This window comes from Saccopteryx bilineata, chromosome 2, assembly GCF_036850765.1.
Source record: "Saccopteryx bilineata isolate mSacBil1 chromosome 2, mSacBil1_pri_phased_curated, whole genome shotgun sequence".
Taxonomy (NCBI): Eukaryota; Metazoa; Chordata; class Mammalia; order Chiroptera; family Emballonuridae; genus Saccopteryx; species Saccopteryx bilineata.
The window spans coordinates 224383624-224403207 of NC_089491.1; the positions used below are offsets into that span (position 1 = coordinate 224383624).

Sequence of the window (19584 nt, forward strand, 5' to 3'; positions counted from 1 at the left end):
TTTTGTTAGGTACTACTTTTATAATTTAAGAATTTTATTTTAAAAGCATACATATCAATGTTCATATATAAAATATCATTGGAAGCATAAGAAACATCTGGTAAGAGTGGACAACTTTGGAAAACTGGGTGACCTAACAGTAAAGGGGTCAGCAGACATACTTCCCACTGTATCCCCTCCTGTTATCTTTTGAATTCAGTTTATTGTCCATTAAAAACAAAGTTTTTGAAAGATCAATGTGTGAAATACAACAAACATTTAAACTTCCCGTATTTAATCTTAACTATTAATGTATGTGGAAAGTGTTAACACCTGAGGACTGTACATCTTTTCCTCCAGCCTCAGAAATGATTTGACAAAATTACAGGATGAACTGAAAAAATAAATCCTCAATAGATTAACAGGGATCTCGTGAGGGAGACTTTGTATGGATTAGTGTTCCAAGGACGTCCCTGGGCATGTGCACATGAACAGACAATTGCTGACTCTACAACCTACCCTAAATGGCTGCAGTTCTCTGCAAATGTGTCAGCCTGAGGCCTCCAAGGTATCCTAGACCCTGCAACTTCCTCATGCAGCTACTATCTCCTCTCAGGTTGGCTTCTTGTCCCTTGTGGCCAGAATGCACGCTGTGTGGTTACTGACACAGTGGAAGCTGTTGTCGGAGTCCTCACGATGTCACCTGCAAGAAACACGCTGTTCACTGTTCTGTATCCTTTCTTAAAGACACGTCAACTTGCTGCCGGATAAGTCCAAATGATCATGGGAATCTGAAACTCACTTTGGTGACGACAAACTAAAGTAGCACAGCACTTTGTGTCTTCGTGTTACAATTAGCAGAAATTATAATGAGCTCCTTATTGGGTCATTAGGAAACACAAGAGTACAAACACAGTATGATCTTTTCAAAACTAGGGATGGAATTTAGCTTTATGGTGCTGTGGCCTACTTAGTTCACAGTTAAAGCCCTCTGCCACTTGCAAACAAGTAGCTATAAGTAAGGAAGTCACACAAGCATTTGCAAAGATTTTAATTAAAAAAAAAGTGTTTTAAAAAATAGCAGAATTATACTTTATGGGCCAAAAATGTATCCATTTAAATTAATCAGGCTTCCTACTTTGTTTTTTAACTTTGTTCCATCTTACAGAGCATAAATATTAAAAGCTCAAATACACTATATTTGAAATGCTTTAAATACAAAACACACAATCTAAGCATAACACAATGCATTATGATTTCCTGAATACATTTATAAAACCCAGAAATGAAAATCTAACAGCTTCAAATAAGTAGACAATACAAAGGCTTGCTCAACAAGTGACGTTTCAAACAGAAGAAAAAACACAATGTCAGTTAGTGTTATTCTTTTACTGGAGTACTGAATGACATTAAAAAACAAATTTTCATTTTCTAGTAGTGAAATTAAGTTGCTTTCTAATCTGGATTAAAAATAGTATGAAGTCTTTAAGATACTTATTAGAAAATTTTGACTTTCCAGTTGTCAATGTGACCTTTAAAATATGCCGAGAGTGCAAATCACAAGTAATGTAGATGCCCGTAATGTCAAATAATCTTTATCACAAATCTGCTACTATACTGGCCAGTACGTAGGCATGACAGAAAGAACTCTCTGGCTCAGTGACAAGTGTACAAATCGTAATTCTTATAAGAAACTCACATAAAGTCCAAGAAGAAGCAGGTTCAACAAAAGAACTAACATGTGCACTTTTGTTCTTTTTAAAAAAAAACACAGAAAACAATAAAACAGTATAAATCAGGTTTTTAACCTAAGTGAAAATCCAATTTTAAAAGTATCAGGGCGTATCATCTTCTTTTTCAGCTGAAAGGGTGAAGCACAATAGCCACAACTTTGTTACAGACTAAAATCCAACAGGTAATTCCAACACCACCTAAAAATAAAGAAATTAAACATAAGAGCACACCAAGAGTTCTGTCCATGGAGAGAACAAAAGAGACAGGAACATCTATCTGTTTTTATATGTGCCCTGACTGGGAATCAAACCAGCAACTGCTGAGCTTCGGGACGATGCTTAACCAATCGAGCTATCCAGCTAGGGCACTACTGTACTACTTTTAAGATCCAAAAGAAATTATCGTTCAAAATAAAAGACTGGCAGAGAGCCATAAATGCCCTCACTATGCATAAGAACTAAAAAGTGTAGCAGATTTTGGGAACAAGAAGTGGTGTTTGAATAAACCGGGTGTTGGACTATAGGTATTGGGCTTAGAGACCAGAAGCAGATCTGAGTTGAATTCTAGCTCTGCTACTTAGCATTTCAATGACACTAGACAAGTTAGTAAGTAACATCTCCAGGTCTCTGTTTCCTCACTGTAAGCTGCGTGAGGCTGGGACACAGAGCACTGCTCCCTCCCGAAGTGGAAGATGAGGATGATGTCAGGTTGACTTAAATCTTCTACCCCACCACTCCTCATAAGTCTCTCCAGTCTTCAACTCTGTTTTCCAGAAAACTCTTACCTGCTACTCTAGTGGGAAAGGCTACCAGGCGGTCTAGTGGGGTTATCCATTTACTTGGCACCACAGCCACAGGAACAGAATAATACTTCCAGATGAGGGAGACCATCAGGGCGGCCTGCAAAGACACTTGTGGTGAATGGAAACAGCCTGCTAGTAATGCATCCAGTCACCACTGAAAGATCAGGAAACAGGATGCCTGACCAGGCAGTGGCTCAGTGGATGGACCGTTGGACTGAGACGCAGAGGACCCAGGTTCAAAACACTAAGGTTGCCAGCTTGAGCGCAGGCTCATCTGGTTTGAGCCCAAGGTCGCTGGCTTAAGCAAAGGGTCACTTGGTCTGCTGTGCGCCCCCTGTCCCTGGTCAAGGAGCATATGAGAAAGCAATCAATTAACGACTAAGGTGCTGCAAGAAAGAACTGATGCTTCTTATCTCTCTCCCTTCCTGTCTGTCTGTCCCTATCTATCCCTTTCTCTGTGGTCTGTGACAAAAAAAAAAAGATGAGAAAACATGAAGACAAACTAAGGAAACTCTACCTTGATGACCTCAAGCCCTACAAATCCAGTCCTTGCACCCTGCAGGCCCCAATAGTACATACAGTTGGTCCTTGAATGACACAGGGCTTAGGGACACTGACCTACCACACAATCAAAAATCCCAGTGTAACTTCTCACCCCCCAAAAATGTAACTTCTAATAGCCTACTGTTGATTGGAAGCCCTACTGACAAAATATACAGTTGATGAACACATGTATGTTACATGTATCATATACTGTGCTCTTAAAATAAACTAGAGAAATGTTAGTAAGAAAACCATGAGGAAGAGAAAATACATACATTTTATGCATTCATGACATACCTAACTTTTTCTTAATATTCTTGACATTTCTAGTCTACATAATTCCTCTGTGAATTTTATAAAATTGTCACAAATCTCCAAAAATTTTTCCAATATATTTATTTTTTAAAAATTCATATTAAGTGGACCCGTGCAGTTCAAACCCATATTTTCCAAGGGTCAACTGTATACACTATCAAATTAGCTAATAAATTAACCAAAATCTCCCATAACACAGGTGTTCTTTTCTCATTGACTATCTCCTTTAAGTAGCCAGACTGTGCTAAATACACTTTATTGCTTACAAAAGTGATCTTACACCTCTAAGATCCACACTCAAGTGCTGCCATCCACGTGCAGAAGTGGGCCCTCTGAAAGTTTAAATCAGGGGTCCCCAAACTTTTTACACAGGGGGCCAGTTCACTGTCCCTCAGACCGTTGGAGGGCCGGACTATAAAAAAAACTATGAACAAATCCCTATGCATACTGCACATATCTTATTTTAAAGTAAAAAAAAAAAAAAAACAAACAAAAAAAAAAACCCAGGAACAAATACAATATTTAAAATAAAGAACAAGTAATTTTAAATCAACAAACTGACCAGTATTTCAATGGGAACTATGGACCTGCTTTTGGCTAATGAGATGGTCAATGTGCTCCTCTCACCACCAATGAAAGAGGTGCCCCTTCCAGAAGTGCGGCGGGGGCCGGATAAATGGCCTCAGGGGGCCGCATGTGGCCCGCGGGCCATAGTTTGGGGACCCATGGTTTAAATGGTAGGTAGAGAAGCCATGCTTGTCTTCCCTCCTTTCCCTAGCAGCATTTTCTCAGTTGTCTCCCATCCCCTTGTGGCCTGAATATGCCACTCAAATGAGGAGACCTAAAAGAAGGACTGGCTGAATTCCAGTCCCCGGGAAGCTTCACGATCAATGTACTCACTGCGCCCAAACAGCCTGGGCTCTGGGTTGACTTGAATCCTTTACCCCAGTAAAGAACACTCACAGTATTAAAACTCAGAGATCATCTAAAGCAGCCACGGCAGATCCACAACCTCAGGGAAAGGCGGCAGCGGAAGCAGAAGCAATTAATAGTTCCACAGGAAGTAAAACAAGTAAAAATCCCCACAAGAAAGCTGTGGATCAGTGGTATTGGCCTTTAATGAGAATGATGGGTTCCCTATCTGGAGAGTAGACAGTCAGTTACACGTAAGAAGCAATGGCCAAAAAAGTGACCCTCTCAGAAAACACAATTTCTAAGTAAGTTTTTCTCACTTCATTCCCTACCCCCAGCCTCCCAACCCTGCACTGGAATAAAGGCCATAGAAAGAACTCCAGAAAAGTTACTTTGACATTCATTTGCTTAAAAAATCCCAACATTTAACAATGCTAATCAAGAGAAAGGCTTTCTCTTAGTCTAACTTAGATGGTCACCGAGTGTGCAGGGTTCCACTCTGGCAGAACCACGTGGCACCCAGCTGCAGGCGGGAAAGCCTGAATCCCAGACCTGCATTCCAGGTGCTGAACAGTTCTGGAGCAAAGTCCATTACCACCTTTAATGACCCCACTGACACAGTAGGACACTCACTTGCAATATGTAGAAAGCAACACTTATAACCCATTTTATCTTGGCCAACTGAGCTGTCCGTGCTTTCACTGAAAAAAAAAAAAAAAAAACAGGATAAAATGATTGTATATCAGGTCTAAAAAGGGAAGAAAATATTCAAGTACAGAGAAGTTATTTCCTCTCACAAAATATTTTTAAATTACATATGTAAATATAAAATAAAATGTCTTAAGTTACCCACTATACTATTATATAGAATCAGACACAGATTGTGAGATGTGAAGCTTTGATTTTGATTCCTTGTATTGTACAACCCTTACCGACTGGACTGAATGCTCTTCCCCAACTTCCTGGTCTACCCTGTACACTAATCCATAGAGGAGTCTAGTTTGCCTCAGGGCTGGGCGGTCCCTCTGCACCTTTTACTGGGGGTGTGTTTTACTGTGGAGGGGGGAGGACGACAGCTCTCTCACTGTGCACACTCTCCACACATAGGCAGCCCTGAAAAAATCGTTTCCATCACGGCAGACTGTTAGGAACAGTGGCAAACATAAAAATGAGTAAGACCAGAGCCCTAGCCTGAGTCTACACTCGAATAATAGCATTGCGGGCACTTTTAGAGAGTGGAACAAAAAGCCCCTGAGAACCTGCTTTGAGGTTTTTGTTCTAGACTGCTCTCAGAAAAGTGTTGGACATGAGAATGACAATCTAACAAGTTGGCTCTGGAGAAACTCTAAGTCAGGGGTCCCCAAACTTTTTACACAGGGGGCCAGTTCACTCTCCCTCAGACTGTTGGAGTGCCGGACTATAAAAAAAACTATGAACAAATCCCTATGCACACTGCACATATCTTATCTTAAAGTAAAAAAACAAAATGGGAAAAACAAAAACAAAAAAACAAAACGGGAACAAATACAATATTTAAAATAAAGAACAAGTAAATTTAAATCAACAAACTGACCAGTATTTCAATGGGAACTATGCTCCTTTCACTGACCACCAATAAAAGAGGTGCCTCTTCTGGAAGTGCAGCGGGGGCCGGATAAATGGCCTCAGGGAGCTGCAGTTTGGGGACCCCTGCTCTAAGTGGATCCTGGGTGTTTCTGTGTTTAGAAAGCAAAGGGTCATCAGCAAATAAAAGGAAAGTAATAATTATTATTGGGTTTCTTCTAGACAACTTAAAAGTTTATATCAATATTCAAGAATCAGTACATACAGTGTGTCCGTAAAGTCAAGGTGCACTTTTGACCGGTTACAGGAAAGCAACAAAAGACGACAGAAATGTGAAATCTGCACCAAATAAAAGGAAAACTCTCCCAGTTTCATACCTAGTCAGTGCAGTTCAATGTGGGCTCACCCACAGATTTTTTAGGGCTCCTTAGGTAGCTATCCCGTATAGCCTCTAAAGACTCGTCACTGATTGATGGCCTACCAGAACGGGGTTTCTCTACCAAACTGCCAGTTTCCTTCAACTGCTTATCCCACCGAGTAATGTTACTCCTATGTGGTGGTGCTTCGTTATAAACATGACGATATTCACGTTGCACTTTAGTCATGGATTCGAATTTAGCGAGCCACAGAACACACTGAACTTTCCTCTGTACCATCCACATCTCCACTGGCATGGCCGTGGGCTGCTCAGCTGTATACACGGTGTTTCGTCATCATCTGCTCATGCACACATGCTACCACATCATCCTACAGAAACTGGGAGGGTTTTCCTTTTATTTGGTGCAGATTTCACATTTCTATTGTCTTTTGTTGCTTTCCTGTGACCGGTCAAAAGTGCACCATGACTTTACGGACACACTGTATATTCCACAAATCTTTATATAGATTTCTCTATGAATCAGCTCTTATGAAGCTTTGCAAACTACAACTGAAAGCAGTACCATGAGTTTTGAGTTTGTCTGTCATCTTGTTGATCTTTCTTTCCAGCCTGGCGTATCTGGCGAACTCGTCCATCATGTTGACAGTGGAGAGCTCTTGTTTCATGTCCTGGATCTCTGTTCTCATCTGAGACTCCTGCTCTGCATCCTTCTGCAGCACCCTGGACATCTGGTGGAGTGGACAGCTGGGATCAGTGCCTTTCCACTTGGAGTACACAGTCTCTCTCAGTTCCTCCACCATCTAACCTGCTGCCTCTCTCACCTGGGCAAGCTGCCCTTTACCTAGATAGCCAGCCAGCCTCTGCTGCCTTTTCCAGCTCCTGCTCCCTATAACTGCAGAAACAAAAATTCCCTCCGACTTCAACTGCTATTCACATTATATTTTTCCTTACCGTACAAACATATGCATCTGTCACTCTAACTGTAAAACTGTAATTATAAAATAAAAATTGTTTCCACCCCGAGAACTGTCATTCAGGTACACAGACCATGCATTTTCTTCCTTCCCTAAAGAATTCAGTCCTAAATTAGGTAGGCAGAGCCACGTGGATGCCAGTGATGATGTGGCCCAGCACAGGGACTCAGAGCCCAAAGACAGTGATAAGGACATTTCTGCAAAGGGACACCCTGGCAATCAAGGAAGGAGGCAGAGGATTAGAGCCAAGCATAGTGATGTGGGGGTCCACAAGAAAGGGCAGCCTGACATAGGAATTAGAGCCAGGGCAGGGTGGTACCCAGCCAAACATGGTATCAGAACCCAAGTGGGGCAGGAGGGCATCCACCCTGGAAAGGGGGTGGTGGTAGAGTAGGTATAAAGGATTGATCAAAAAGAGTAAATAATGCCCTGGCCGGTTAGCTCAGTGGTAGAGTGTCGGCCTGGCGTGTAGGAGTCCCAGGTTCGATTCCTGGCCAGGGCACACAGGAGAAGCGCCTATCTGCTTCTCCACCCCTCCCCCTCTCCTTCCTCTCTGTCTCTTCCTCTCCCACAGCCAAGGCTCCATTGGAGCCAAGTTTGCCCGGGCGCTAAGGATGGCTCCTTGGCCTCTGCCTCAGGCGCTAGAATGGCTCTGGTTGCAACAGAGCAACGCCCCGGATGGGCAGAGCATCGCCCCCTGATGGGCATGCCGGGTGGATCCCAGTCGGGCACATGCGGGAGTCTGTCTGACTGCTTCCCCGTTTCCAACTTCGGAAAAATAAAAAAGAAAAAATAAAAGAAAAAAAAAGAGTAAACAGAGCCTGACCAGGCGGTGGCGCAGTGGATAGAGCGTCGGACTGGGATGCGGAGGACCCAGGTTCAAGACCCCGGGATTGCCAGCTTGAGTGCGGGCTCATCTGGCTTGAGCAAAAAGCTCACCAGCTTGAATCCAAGGTCACTGGCTCCAGCAAGGGGTTACTCCGTCTGCTGAAGGCCCCGGGTCAAGGCATATATGAGAGAGCAATCAATGAACAACTAAGGTGTTGTAACGCGCAATGAAAAACTAATGATTGATGCTTCTCATCTCTCTCCGCTTCTGTCTGTCCCTGTCTATCCCTCTCTCTGACTTTCTCTGTCTCTGTAAGAAATACATAAAAAATTTAAAAAAAGAGTAAACATATTGAGACCATAAGAGCCGGGTTTTTATCCTGTCAGGCTTGCGGCGCCTGCGCAGTGCGTGCGGCTCGCTGAGACCCTCTTCCCGCCCTCCATACGTGTCAGTCCTAGAGCGCCTGCGCAGTGCACGCCATTTGCCAAGACTCTCCCAGCCCTCTGCCACACCAGTCCTAGAGCGCCTGCGTAGTAAGCCTCCTACGCTCCACCCAATGCGGGTGCTCCCGCAGTCAAGTCTTTCCCCCTCCCCTACTCTTTGGCCGCCTTTGGCTAAGTAAAGTCCTGGATCACTACTGAATGAACATCGCTCTCTCATCCATGTGTCCTATGACTAGCTTGAACAGAAAAAAGAACTCCCAGGAAAATTCGAAGTCAACACCAGGGGCTAGAGTGTCCTTATCCAAGCACGTACCCCACCCCAGTATTAATCTGAGATCCCCTCCCAGGACCCTGCAAGGCTTTGCTGGGCAGAAGATTCTTGACTCTGGTATTCCCAGGGGCCCAGCCAGCTGCCCAAATAATGGGATGGTGCAACCCTCCCCTGCTTCTGGCTGGACAGAAACCGTCAGAAACTGCAAGAAGGTTATAATCTGAAGTACAAGGGTGTGATGCCCATTCCCAATCAAACTCTTTTTTTCTTGTAGGAAGCCTTTCCCACTTCGGACCTCAAATGAGGGCCTGTGATGGTGCAGCCTCTAATGGTCGTGAAGGAGCAGCATTTACCTACATGGGACCAGTACTTCCTTACAGTTTTTCACTGACCCTCAGCACAAACCCAGTGACCAGGAGGAACGGGTTTCTTTGTTACTCTTCCTTGTTTTGTTTTGGGTTTTTTTTCGGGGGAGGGGGGGTTGTATTTTTCTGAAGCTGGAAAAGGGGAGAGACAGACAGACTCCCACATGCGCCCGACCGGGATCCACCCGGCACGCCCACCAAGGGCGAGGCTCTGCCCACCAGGGGGCGATGCTCTGCCCCTCCTGGGCGTCGCTCTGTTGCGACCAGAGCCACTCTAGTGCCTGGGGCAGAGGACAAGGAGCCATCCCCAGCGCCTGGGCTATCTTTGCTCCAATGGAGCCTTGGCTGCAGTAGGGGAAGAGAGAGAGACAGAGAGGAAGGAGAAGGGGAAGGGTGGAGAAGCAGATGGGCGCTTCTCCTGTGTGCCCTGGCCGGGAATCGAACCCGGGACTTCTGCACGCCAGGCCGACGCTCTACCACTGAGCCAACCAGCCAGGGCCTCTTCCCTGTTTGGAACACCAACAATGGGGGCTATACTCTGCGAAGATAATTTGAACCTGATTAACATTCCCCACAAAGAGTGCTACAACTAAGGTGAGAGAAGTTTAAGAAAGCTAACTGGCCTGACCAGGCGGTTAGCTTGGTCAGGCGCAGCGGATAGAACGTCGGACTGGGATGCGGAAGGACCCAGGTTTGAGACCCTGAGGTCGCCAGCTTGAGTGCAAACTCATCTGGCTTGAGCAAAAAGCTCACCAGCTTGGACCCAAGGTTGCTGGCTCGAGCAAGGGGTTACTCGGTGTGCTGAAGGCCCACGGTCAAAGCATGTATGAGAAAGCAATCAATGAACAACTAAGATGTCGCAATGAAAAACTGATGATTGATGCTTCTCATTTCTCTCTGTTCCTGTCTGTCTGTCCCTATCTATCCCTCTCTCTGACTCTCTCTCTCTGTCCCTGTTTAAAAAAAAAAAAAAAAAGAAAGAAAAAAAGAAAGCTAACTGGTTTGAGGTTTAAAAGGTTATACAGCCTGTAAGCAGCAGCATAGTATTTGATACAAGTCCAAAGTCAAACCCAATCCTCTTACATCTAAATGATGAACCACCACCCTAATGGGGCACAAGCTCACCCACGTCATCAAGACTGCAGCAATAACCTCTGTGACAGTGTCTGGGGTAGGGTTGGTGAAGGAGCCTGAGATCATGACAGGTCTTTTTTTTTTTTTTTTTTTTTTTTTTTTTACAGAGACAGAGAGAGAGTCAGAGAGAGGGATAGACAGGGACAGACAGAGAGGAACGGAGAGATGAGAGGCATCAATCATTAGTTTTTTGTTGCGCACTGCGACACCTTAATTGTTCATTGATTGCTCTCCCATACATGCCTTGACTGTGGGCCTTCAGCAGACCGAGTAACCCCTTGCTGAAGCCAGCGACCTTGGGCTCAAGCTGGCGACCTCAGGGTCTCGAACCTGGGTCCCCTGCATCCCAGTCCGACGCTCTATCCACTGCGCCACCGCCCAGTCAGGCGACAGGTCTTATTTATAGCTGCTGGCATACCCCAAAGACACACTCCAACTTCCTCCTCAGCTAATAAAAATTACAAACATTTCATAGAGGAATATAAAGTACAGCCTCTGAGCTATTGAGATTAGTTGCATGTTGCTCCCACATGAGGTGAAAGGGGATGGGGGACATTAGAATGGAGGTAATACTGCAAGAAAGAGGGACAGGAAACCCAAAAATGGAAGATAACATCTGTGATAAGGAGTTGGTATCCAGAATATGTAAAGAACACCTTAATCAACAACAAAAAACAAACAGCCCATCACTCCTGCTGTGGGCCTACAGAGGGTGCCCTTACTCAGGGGAAAGCTCCTGGTGCCCAATTTAAAAACGAGCAAAGGACTGGAATAGATATTTCTCTAAAGAAGAGATACAAATGGCCAATAAGCACATGAAATGATGTTCAATATCACTAATCATTAGGAAACATGCAAAGCAAAACACAACAATATACCACTTTGCACCTATTAGGGTGGCTATTGTCAAAGTAGCAACCTGAAATGACATGTTGAAGAGTGTGGAGAAATTTTAACTCTTGCCTGACCTGTGGTGGTCCAATGGAGAAAGCATCAACCTAGAATGCTGAGGTCATCGGTTCAAAATCCTGGGCTTGCCCAGTCAAGGCACATATAAGAAGCAACTACAAATGAGCTGATGCTTCCTGCTGCCCACCCCCTACCTCTCTCTCAAATCAACAAAACTTAAAAAAAAAAAAAAAGTTAAGAAAAGAAATTGCAACTCTTGTGCAGTGCTGTGAGAATGTAAATGGTGCAGCTGCTGTTAAAAATAGTGCGGCACTTTCTCAAAAAAAAAAAAAAAAAAAAGCAAATGTGGAATTAACATATGATACAGCAATTCCACTTCTGGGTATTTACCCAAAAGAATTGAAAACAGAGACTTGCACAGATTTCTGCACACCAATGTTCTAGCAGTATTACTCACAATAGCCAGAAAGTGGAAATAACCCAAAGGTTCATCAAGAGATGAACAGATAAACAAAATGTAGTACATACATACAATGGCCTAATAGCCTTAAAAAGGAATACAATTCGCCTGACCAGGCGGTGGCACAGTGGATAGAGCATCGGACTGGGATGCGGAGGACCCAGGTTCCAGACCCCAAGCTCGCTAGCTTGAGGGTGGGCTCATCTGGTTTGAGCAAAGCTCACCAGCTTGGACCCAAGCTCGTTGGCTTGAGCAAGGGGTTGCTCGGGTGTACTGAAGGTCCACGGTCAAGGCACATATGAGAAAGCAATCAATGAACAACTAAGGTGTTGCAAAGAGAAACTGATAATTGATGCTTCTCGTCTCTCTCTATCTGTTCCTGTCTGTCTGTCCCTCTCTATCCTTCTCTCTGACCCTCTCTGTCTCTGAAAAAAAAAAAAAAAAAAAAAGGAATACAATCCTAATACATGCTACAAGGATGAACACTAAAGATATTATGCTACACAAAATAAGCCACTCACAAAATGACAAATAGTATATGATTCCACTTCGTGAGGCACTCATAGTAGTCAAATTCATAGACACAAGAGTAGAATTGTGGCTGTCAGGAAGAGAGAGAGAATGAGGAGTTAGTGTTTATTTATTTATTTATTTATTTTTACAGAGACAGAGAGAGGGATAGATAGGGACAGATAGGAACGAAGAGAGATGAGAAGCATCAATCATCAGTTTTTCACTGCGACACCTTAGTTGTTCATTGATTGCTTTCTCATATGTGTCTTGACCGGGGGGCTTCAGCAGACTGAGTGACCCCTTGCTCGAGCCAGCAACCTTGGGTCCAAGCTGGTGAGCTTTCGCTCAAACCAGATGAGCCTGTGCTCAAGCTGGCGACCTTGGGGTCTCAAACCTGGGTCCTCTGCACCCCATTCCGACACTCTATCCACCACCTGGTCAGGCGAGAAGTTAGTGTTTAATGGGTACAGTTTCAGTTTAGGAAGATGAAAAACTTCTGGAGTCAGATAGTGATGGCTGCACAACAATGTGAATGTACTTAATGCCATTGACCTGTACACCTAAAAAGGGTTAAAATGGTATATTTTATGTAGATATCTTACCACAGTTTTTTTAAAAAGAAAGATGGGCAGGGGCCAACTCTTCAAGGGTATTTTATGCAATGCTCAAAACTTCAGACATAATCTTAAAAAGTAGGCAGCATCAGAAAAGATTCTGAAGGGGAGACGGGGACTAAGAGAGAAGGTTCTATGCCTCAAGAACAATAGGTGTAGTAAGGCCCTCAACTAGAGCACTCAATGAATACTGGTAGAATAAAACATAAAGAAGTAGAAATCCTGCCTAATCTTAAAACCTCCCAGTAGCAGCAGCAGCATTTATATTGGAGAGAAAAGCAGGGGAACTGAGTTTCCTAGAATAATGCTGCAACCCATGCACCCCATCTTTGAGGTTTCAGTCTGGGTCAGACATTCCCTCACTCCCGCTGTGGGCAAATAGAGGGCGCCCTTCTCCAGGGAACAGCTCCCTATGTTTCTCCCACATACACCCTCTTCTCCCATCAAATTTTCCACAGAACCTCTACTCAAGCTCCAGTAGACAGAGGAACAGAACTAAAAGAATCATCACAAACCGAGGATCAAACTTTCATGACTTTCTGAGTCACACTCCTCTGGGAGGTAAAGGAAGATGGGATGGCATGCACCTCTTCAACCGTGACAGCTGGAAAGGAGGTAATGTACTCAATGCCTTGCCAAAATGCCCCGCTGAGAGTGTTCCCCAGCGCCCATCGCTCCCTTGAATAAAGGAAGCATCAAACAATATTGAGATTATCGGTCGACACTGTCAACTACCCCACCCCATACACCAGAAAGGATGGTTCCGCACCCTTATACCTGTCTCTCCGGGACCTGGCACAGCTGTCAACTACCTTCGAGAAAGGCCAAGGACCCCCGGAAACTCTGAACGCCGTGCTGCTCTAGGCACTGCCCCCTAGCAGCCGAGCGCTGCTGGACGCCTCCAGAGACCAGGAGATAACCGAAATGCGTACGAAAGGGGGAGGGGGGGGCACTAAGAACTCTCAGCCTGAGCACTGCTGTCACGTGAAACCGTGACCTAGTGTTGCTATTTCTTTCTTAAAACAGAGGGCCCAATAAAGATGTTTCTGCGGTCGAATGCGGCCCACAAGAGGCCAGTTTGAAACCCCTATATCTAAACCAGGCTCGGCAAGGACCGAGGCGGCGACCCACCGACCCCTGGAAAGCCAAGTAGCCACTTACCAAGGAGGAGAAGGTCGGGAGGAGGATCCTGAGCACATTGCACCCAAATACAAAGCTGAGTACCAGCAGCCACGCCCAGCGGTCGGCCTCCGCGGTGCTCATCCCGGACTCTCCCAGCAGTTCGGACTCCGCTATAGCACCCCCATGGGGACCACGCCGGTGCTGCCACCTGCGCCTGCGCAGTGAGGCCAAGCACGCCGCGCCTGCGCACTACGCCACGCTAGCCGGGAGCCCGGGCGGTCTTTTCCATGTGGTCCTGCCTGACACCACCTCCTTGGCCTTCCAGGCTTCCGTAGTCTTCTCCCACCCACTCCGCTACTGTTTTGAGTTCAATCTTACCAACTCGAGTATTCCCGCTACTGCTGTCTTTAGATTGAGTGTATCTGCAAACCTCTTTCTTTACAATGTAATTGGTACTTCCTTTAAATGGATTCACTTTTATTCCTAAATTTATTTTATTATTTTTATTTTTTTTGTATTTTTCTGAAGCTGGAAAAGGGGAGAGACAGACAGATTCCCGCATGCGCCCAACCGGGATCCACCCGGCACGCCCACCAGGGGGCGACGCTCTGCCCACCAGGGGGTGATGCTCTGCCCCTCCGGGGCGTCGCTCTGTTGCAACCAGAGCCACTCTAGCGCCTGGGGCAGAGACCAAGGAGCCATCCCCAGCGCCCGGGCCATTTTTGCTCCAATGGAGCCTCGCTGCGGGAGGGGAAGAGAGAGACAGAGAGGAAGGAGAGGGGGAGGGGTGGAGAAGCAAATGGGCGCTTCTGTGTGCCCTGGCCGGGAATCGAACCCGGGACTTCTGCACGCCAGGCCAACGCTCTACCACTGAGCCAGCCGGCCAGGGCCTTCCTAAATTTATGTTAAAATAAACCTTTCTATCCCTGGTCAGGTAGCTTCGTTGGTTAGAGCATTGTTCTGAAGCACAGGTGTTGCCCTTTCCATTCCTGGTCTGGGCATACAGAGGAATAGATCAATGTACCTGTCTCTTTCCCTCATCAATAAAACAAATAAATATCCTAGTCTCTTTTTAAAAATAAACCTTTATAGAAATAGAAAATTACCGTGATGATAATAGGTATCTGTAAAAAAAATGTTTTGTAAGTAGCTATACATTTCAAAACTAAACACTGTATTCTAAACAATTTCCAAAACGGCATACCTGAAAACTAAGTATTAGTTTAAAAGCACTGTTTACAATCAGTCTGTAATGAAATAGTTAATCTACATTTAGCTGAAGATGTAAAATTACAGCAAAAATACCCCAATTCACATTTATGTGTAGTAAGTAAAAGTTCTGCCAACTTTGTGGCCAACACAAAGTGGATTCCTCTCAAGACAGGCACACCCAGAGACAGCACTGAAATATAAGGTGAGATGGGGTGGCCTCAACTATTCCCAAAACAGTGAAAGCAGAGGGGACAAAGGGAAAGTTTAGTGCAAACTGAATTTACCTATTCTTTGTTTTGCCCACTTGGTTTTATTAAGTAAAAATCATGATGATGATGATGATGATAATGATGAGCACATATAGTATTGAGTCAAAGAGCAAGCTGACCATCTTTCCAGAGTGAAACTGCAGTGTCAGTTTCATTGACTGGCACAAAATAAGCTCAGGTGGTTACCTCAAATGCACAAATTTTATAGCCATTGTATTGCTTCTTAGCTATCAGGATGCTAAACTAGTTCCATATGTTGCAGCCTGTTTTAGGATCCAGGATAGCTAATGATGAAAGAAGTATGAGGCTCTCTTGGAAAATTGCATTCTAGCACAGCTGAATATTCAAGCATTTCTTTTGTGTAAACACACATATATGCATTGTACATGCGCATGTGTGAGGAACTAATCAAAAAAAAATATTGTAATTTGAGCAATCTTTCTGTTTTTCATAACTTGTTAAAAATATACAAAAATGTTAAATTATATTTAAAGGCATCACTGTTAATATTGCTAGGTAGTTGTCTAACAACATTGTGAATATATTAAATGCCACTGCACTGTACCCTTAAATGATTAATTGCATGTAAATTTCACCTCAATTTTTTAAAAATTGATAGAACCAAATAACTTTTAAAATGTTTTTATTTTAGTCTCTGTTATGCTAAGCTTTATGAATATGCAAAACTCAGTAGGTTAAAATTAATCTTATTGCACCAGCCTGGTGTGCAGGAGTCCCAGGTTCAATTCCCGGACAGGGCACACAGGAGAAGCGCCCATCTGCTTCTCCACACCCCCCCTTCCTCTTTGTCTCTCTCTTCTCCCGCAGCCAAGGCTCCATTGGAGCAAAGTTGGACCAGGTGCTGAGGATGGCTCTATGGCAGCAGTTCTCAATCTGTGGGTCGCGACCCCTGTGTTTTGGTCATTCAACCCCCGCCCGGGGTCGCGACCCACAGGTTGAGAACCGCTGCTCTATGGCCTCTGTCTCAGGCACTAGAGTGGCTCTGGTTGCAACAGAGCAACGCCTCAGTTGGGCAGAGCATCGCCCACTGGTGGGCATGCCAGGTGGATCCCGGTCGGGTGCATGTGGGAGTCTGTCTGACTGCCTCCCCATTTCCAACTTCAGAAAAATACAAAAAAAAAAAATTTTAATCTTATTGTTATGAATGCAGTAGACTTCCTTTCACAAGCTTTGTACTATATCCATAAATTTATCTCTAAATAAACCTTTCATTAGCTTTCTAAAAATTAATTTCAAACATATAGAGAAGTTGTAAAAAATAAAGCTGGTGTCAAGAACACCCAATGCCCTTTACTTAGATTCACCCACTGTAACATTTTACCCTATTTTCTTAACCATGTTCCCTCTCCCTCTTTCAGTATACATACATCTAGGAATATTCTCTTACATAATCACAATACATTTGTTAATTTCAGCAAAGTCAAAATTGATACCAATACTTTTATCCAGCTGCCATTTTTGTTCCAGCTTTGTCTGTTGATTGAATAGTCTTTTGTAGCATTTTCCCCTCTAATACAAGAACTAGTCAAGGGTCAGGCATTGCATCTAATTGACAGGTCTCTTTGACCTCCTTTAATCTGGAACATTTCCACAGTCTTTGTCTTTTATTACATTAACATTTTTGAAGACACAGTTCCACTAAAAAATAAAATAAAAACTTTTTAAGAAACCACTGACTTATTTTCCAAAGTGGGTTACCATTTTACACTCTGACCAACAGGATTTGAATCCAGTTCCTCTATATCCTAGCCAATGTCAGTCTTTTCATGTTAGTCATTCTAATAGGTGTGTAGTGGTATCTCATTAGACTTTTTGGCTATATTTGTATTTCTCTAATAACTGCTGGTATTGAGCAGGTTTTCATGTGCCTATTTGTCATTCTTATGTCTTCCTTGATGAAGTATCTGTTCAAATTTATTGCCCCCTTTTTACTGAATTGTTTATATTTTTAGAACTGGATAGAGTTTTCAGTTCATTCTATTTGGTAGATGTCCTTTATCTGATAGATGCTTTGCAAATATTTTCTTCCAGTCTGTGGCTTATTTTTTTATTCTCTTAAAAATGTTCTTTTAGGCCCTGGCCGGTTGGCTCAGCGGTAGAGCGTCGGCCTGGCGTGCGGGGGACCCGGGTTCGATTCCCGGCCAGGGCACATAGGAGAAGCACCCATTTGCTTCTCCACCCCCCCCTTCCTCTCTCTCTCTTCCCCTCCCGCAGCCAAGGCTCCATTGGAGCAAAGATGGCCCGAGTACTGGGGATGGCTCCTTGGCCTCTGCCCCAGGCGCTGGGGTGGCTCTGGTCGCGGCAGAGCAACGCCCCGGACGGGCAGAGCATCGCCCCCTGGTGGGCAGAGCGTCGCCCCTGGTGGGCGTGCCGGGTGGATCCCGGTCGGACGCATGCGGGAGTCTGTCTGACTGTCTCTCCCCGTTTCCAGCTTCAGAAAAATACAAAATAAAATAAAATAAAATAAAAATGTTCTTTTAGTAGCAGAAGACTTTAAACTATAATGACAGAAAGCAGATCAGTGATTGCCTGGGGGTGTGAGGGGGTGACAAAGATTGGTAGAAAATGGACAAAAGGAATCTTTTCCAGGTGTTTTATATGTTTTATAACTGGATTGTGGTCACAGTTGTACAACTCTGTAGATTTACTAGGAATCATTGAATACTACACTTAAAGCAAATGAGTTTTATGCAATGGTTTTTTACTACAATTAATTCTTTTTAGATTGTTAAAGTATTAACGCCTTCTGTGTGTCAGATACTTTACTAATTGCAGGGTATAAAATGATGGTGAACAAAACATCCCCAGTCCTTATTCTCCTGTGGATTTAACTAAACAAATAATATAAGTACTGTTAATTGCCAGCATGCAAAGTACTTAAAAGAGACACATTGGTTTGTCTAGGTAACTCTTAGTTCCAAGGTTGGATATGGGTTTATGGGTGCTCAGTAAATTGTTAGTAAATAATGTAAAATAAAAGACTGTTATTCATGAAATAATGATGGTATATGAACCATTTAAAACATTTTTCAGCCTGATTTGTGGTGTCACAGTGGATAAAGCGTGGACCCAGATTACTAAAGTCACAAGCTCTGAGCACAGGCTCATCACTGCAGGGTTGCTGGTTTGAGCAGAGCATCGTCCACATGATCCCAAAGCTCACCAGCTTGAGCCCAAAGGTCTCTAGCATGAAAAGCCCAAGGTCTCTGGCTTGAACATGAGGACACTGGCAGGGCCCTGGTCAAGGCACCTAGCAGAAGCTCAATGCACAATTAAAGTAAAAGCAACTACTAGTTGATGCTTCTTACGGTCTCTCCCCCCTCTCTCAAAATAAATAATAAATAAATAAATAAATAATTTTCAAAAATATAGTATGAGATGCTATTAAATACATAGGGGCTTGAGCTAAGGTGGGGGTTGAGCATGAGGATTAACAAAGGATTTTCTACACTTCATTCTTTTCATCTCATGCCTGTGGAAAAATAAACTAGATAGATTAATGGGTGTGTGTTAGAAATTTTCAGCCTGATCAGGCGGTGGCACAGTGCATAGAGAATCAGCCTGGGATGCAGAGGACCCAGGTTCGAAACCCCAAGGTCGCCAGCTTGAACAAGGGCTAGTCCAGCTTGAGCATGGGCTCACCGGCTTGAGTGCAGGGTCACCGGCTTGAGCATGGGATCATAGACATGACCCCATGATCGTTGGCTTGAGCCCAAAGGTCGCTGGCTTTAAGCTCAAGGTCACTGGCTTCAGCCCAAGGTTGCTGGCTTGAGCGAGGGGTCACTGGCTTGGCTGCAAACTCCCCTCCCTGATCAAGGCATATATGAGAAAGCAATCAATGAACAACTAAGGTGCTGCAATGAAGAATTGATGCTTCTCATCTCTCTCCCTTCCTGTCTGTCCCTATCTGTCTCTCTCGCTTAAAAGAAAGAGCAAGGGAGGGAGGGAGGGAGGGAGGGAAGGAAGGAAGGAAGGAAGGAAGGAAGGAAGGAAGGAAGGAAGGAAGGAAGGAAGGAAGGAAGGAAGGAAAGAAAAAGAAAGAAAAGGAAAGAAAAGGAAAGAAATATCAAAGAGAAAGGGAAAAATGCTACCCACTAATTCTTCTAATTCCACTGCCTCCCCAACACCGTGAACTCATTAGCATTATACTGGAAGTTTTACTCATTTTAGAAGTTCACTTCAAGTCGTTTCAATGGGAATAACATTTTACATCATTTAACT

The 19584-nt window shown here is 44.2% G+C and overlaps 1 protein-coding gene across 3 annotated transcripts in view; it reads right to left on the reverse strand.

Moving 5' to 3' along the window:
• GET1 (guided entry of tail-anchored proteins factor 1) overlaps positions 1-19584 on the reverse strand; it is a 29329-nt gene continuing 9745 nt past the window's right edge. Inside the window, exons 1-5 of one of the 3 annotated variants that reach the window (XM_066259351.1) lie at positions 13901-14088; positions 6790-6955; positions 4919-4986; positions 2498-2612; positions 3-682 (exon numbers count right to left, since the gene is read on the reverse strand). In XM_066259351.1, the coding sequence (XP_066115448.1) occupies positions 582-682; positions 2498-2612; positions 4919-4986; positions 6790-6955; positions 13901-14002 (552 nt within the window). In that variant the 5' untranslated portion in view covers positions 14003-14088 and the 3' untranslated portion in view covers positions 3-581. Of the gene's footprint in view, positions 683-1013; positions 1911-2497; positions 2613-4918; positions 4987-6789; positions 6956-13900; positions 14089-19584 lie in introns of those variants that run through there. The other 2 variants (XM_066259352.1, XM_066259353.1) reach the window with 2 other exon arrangements.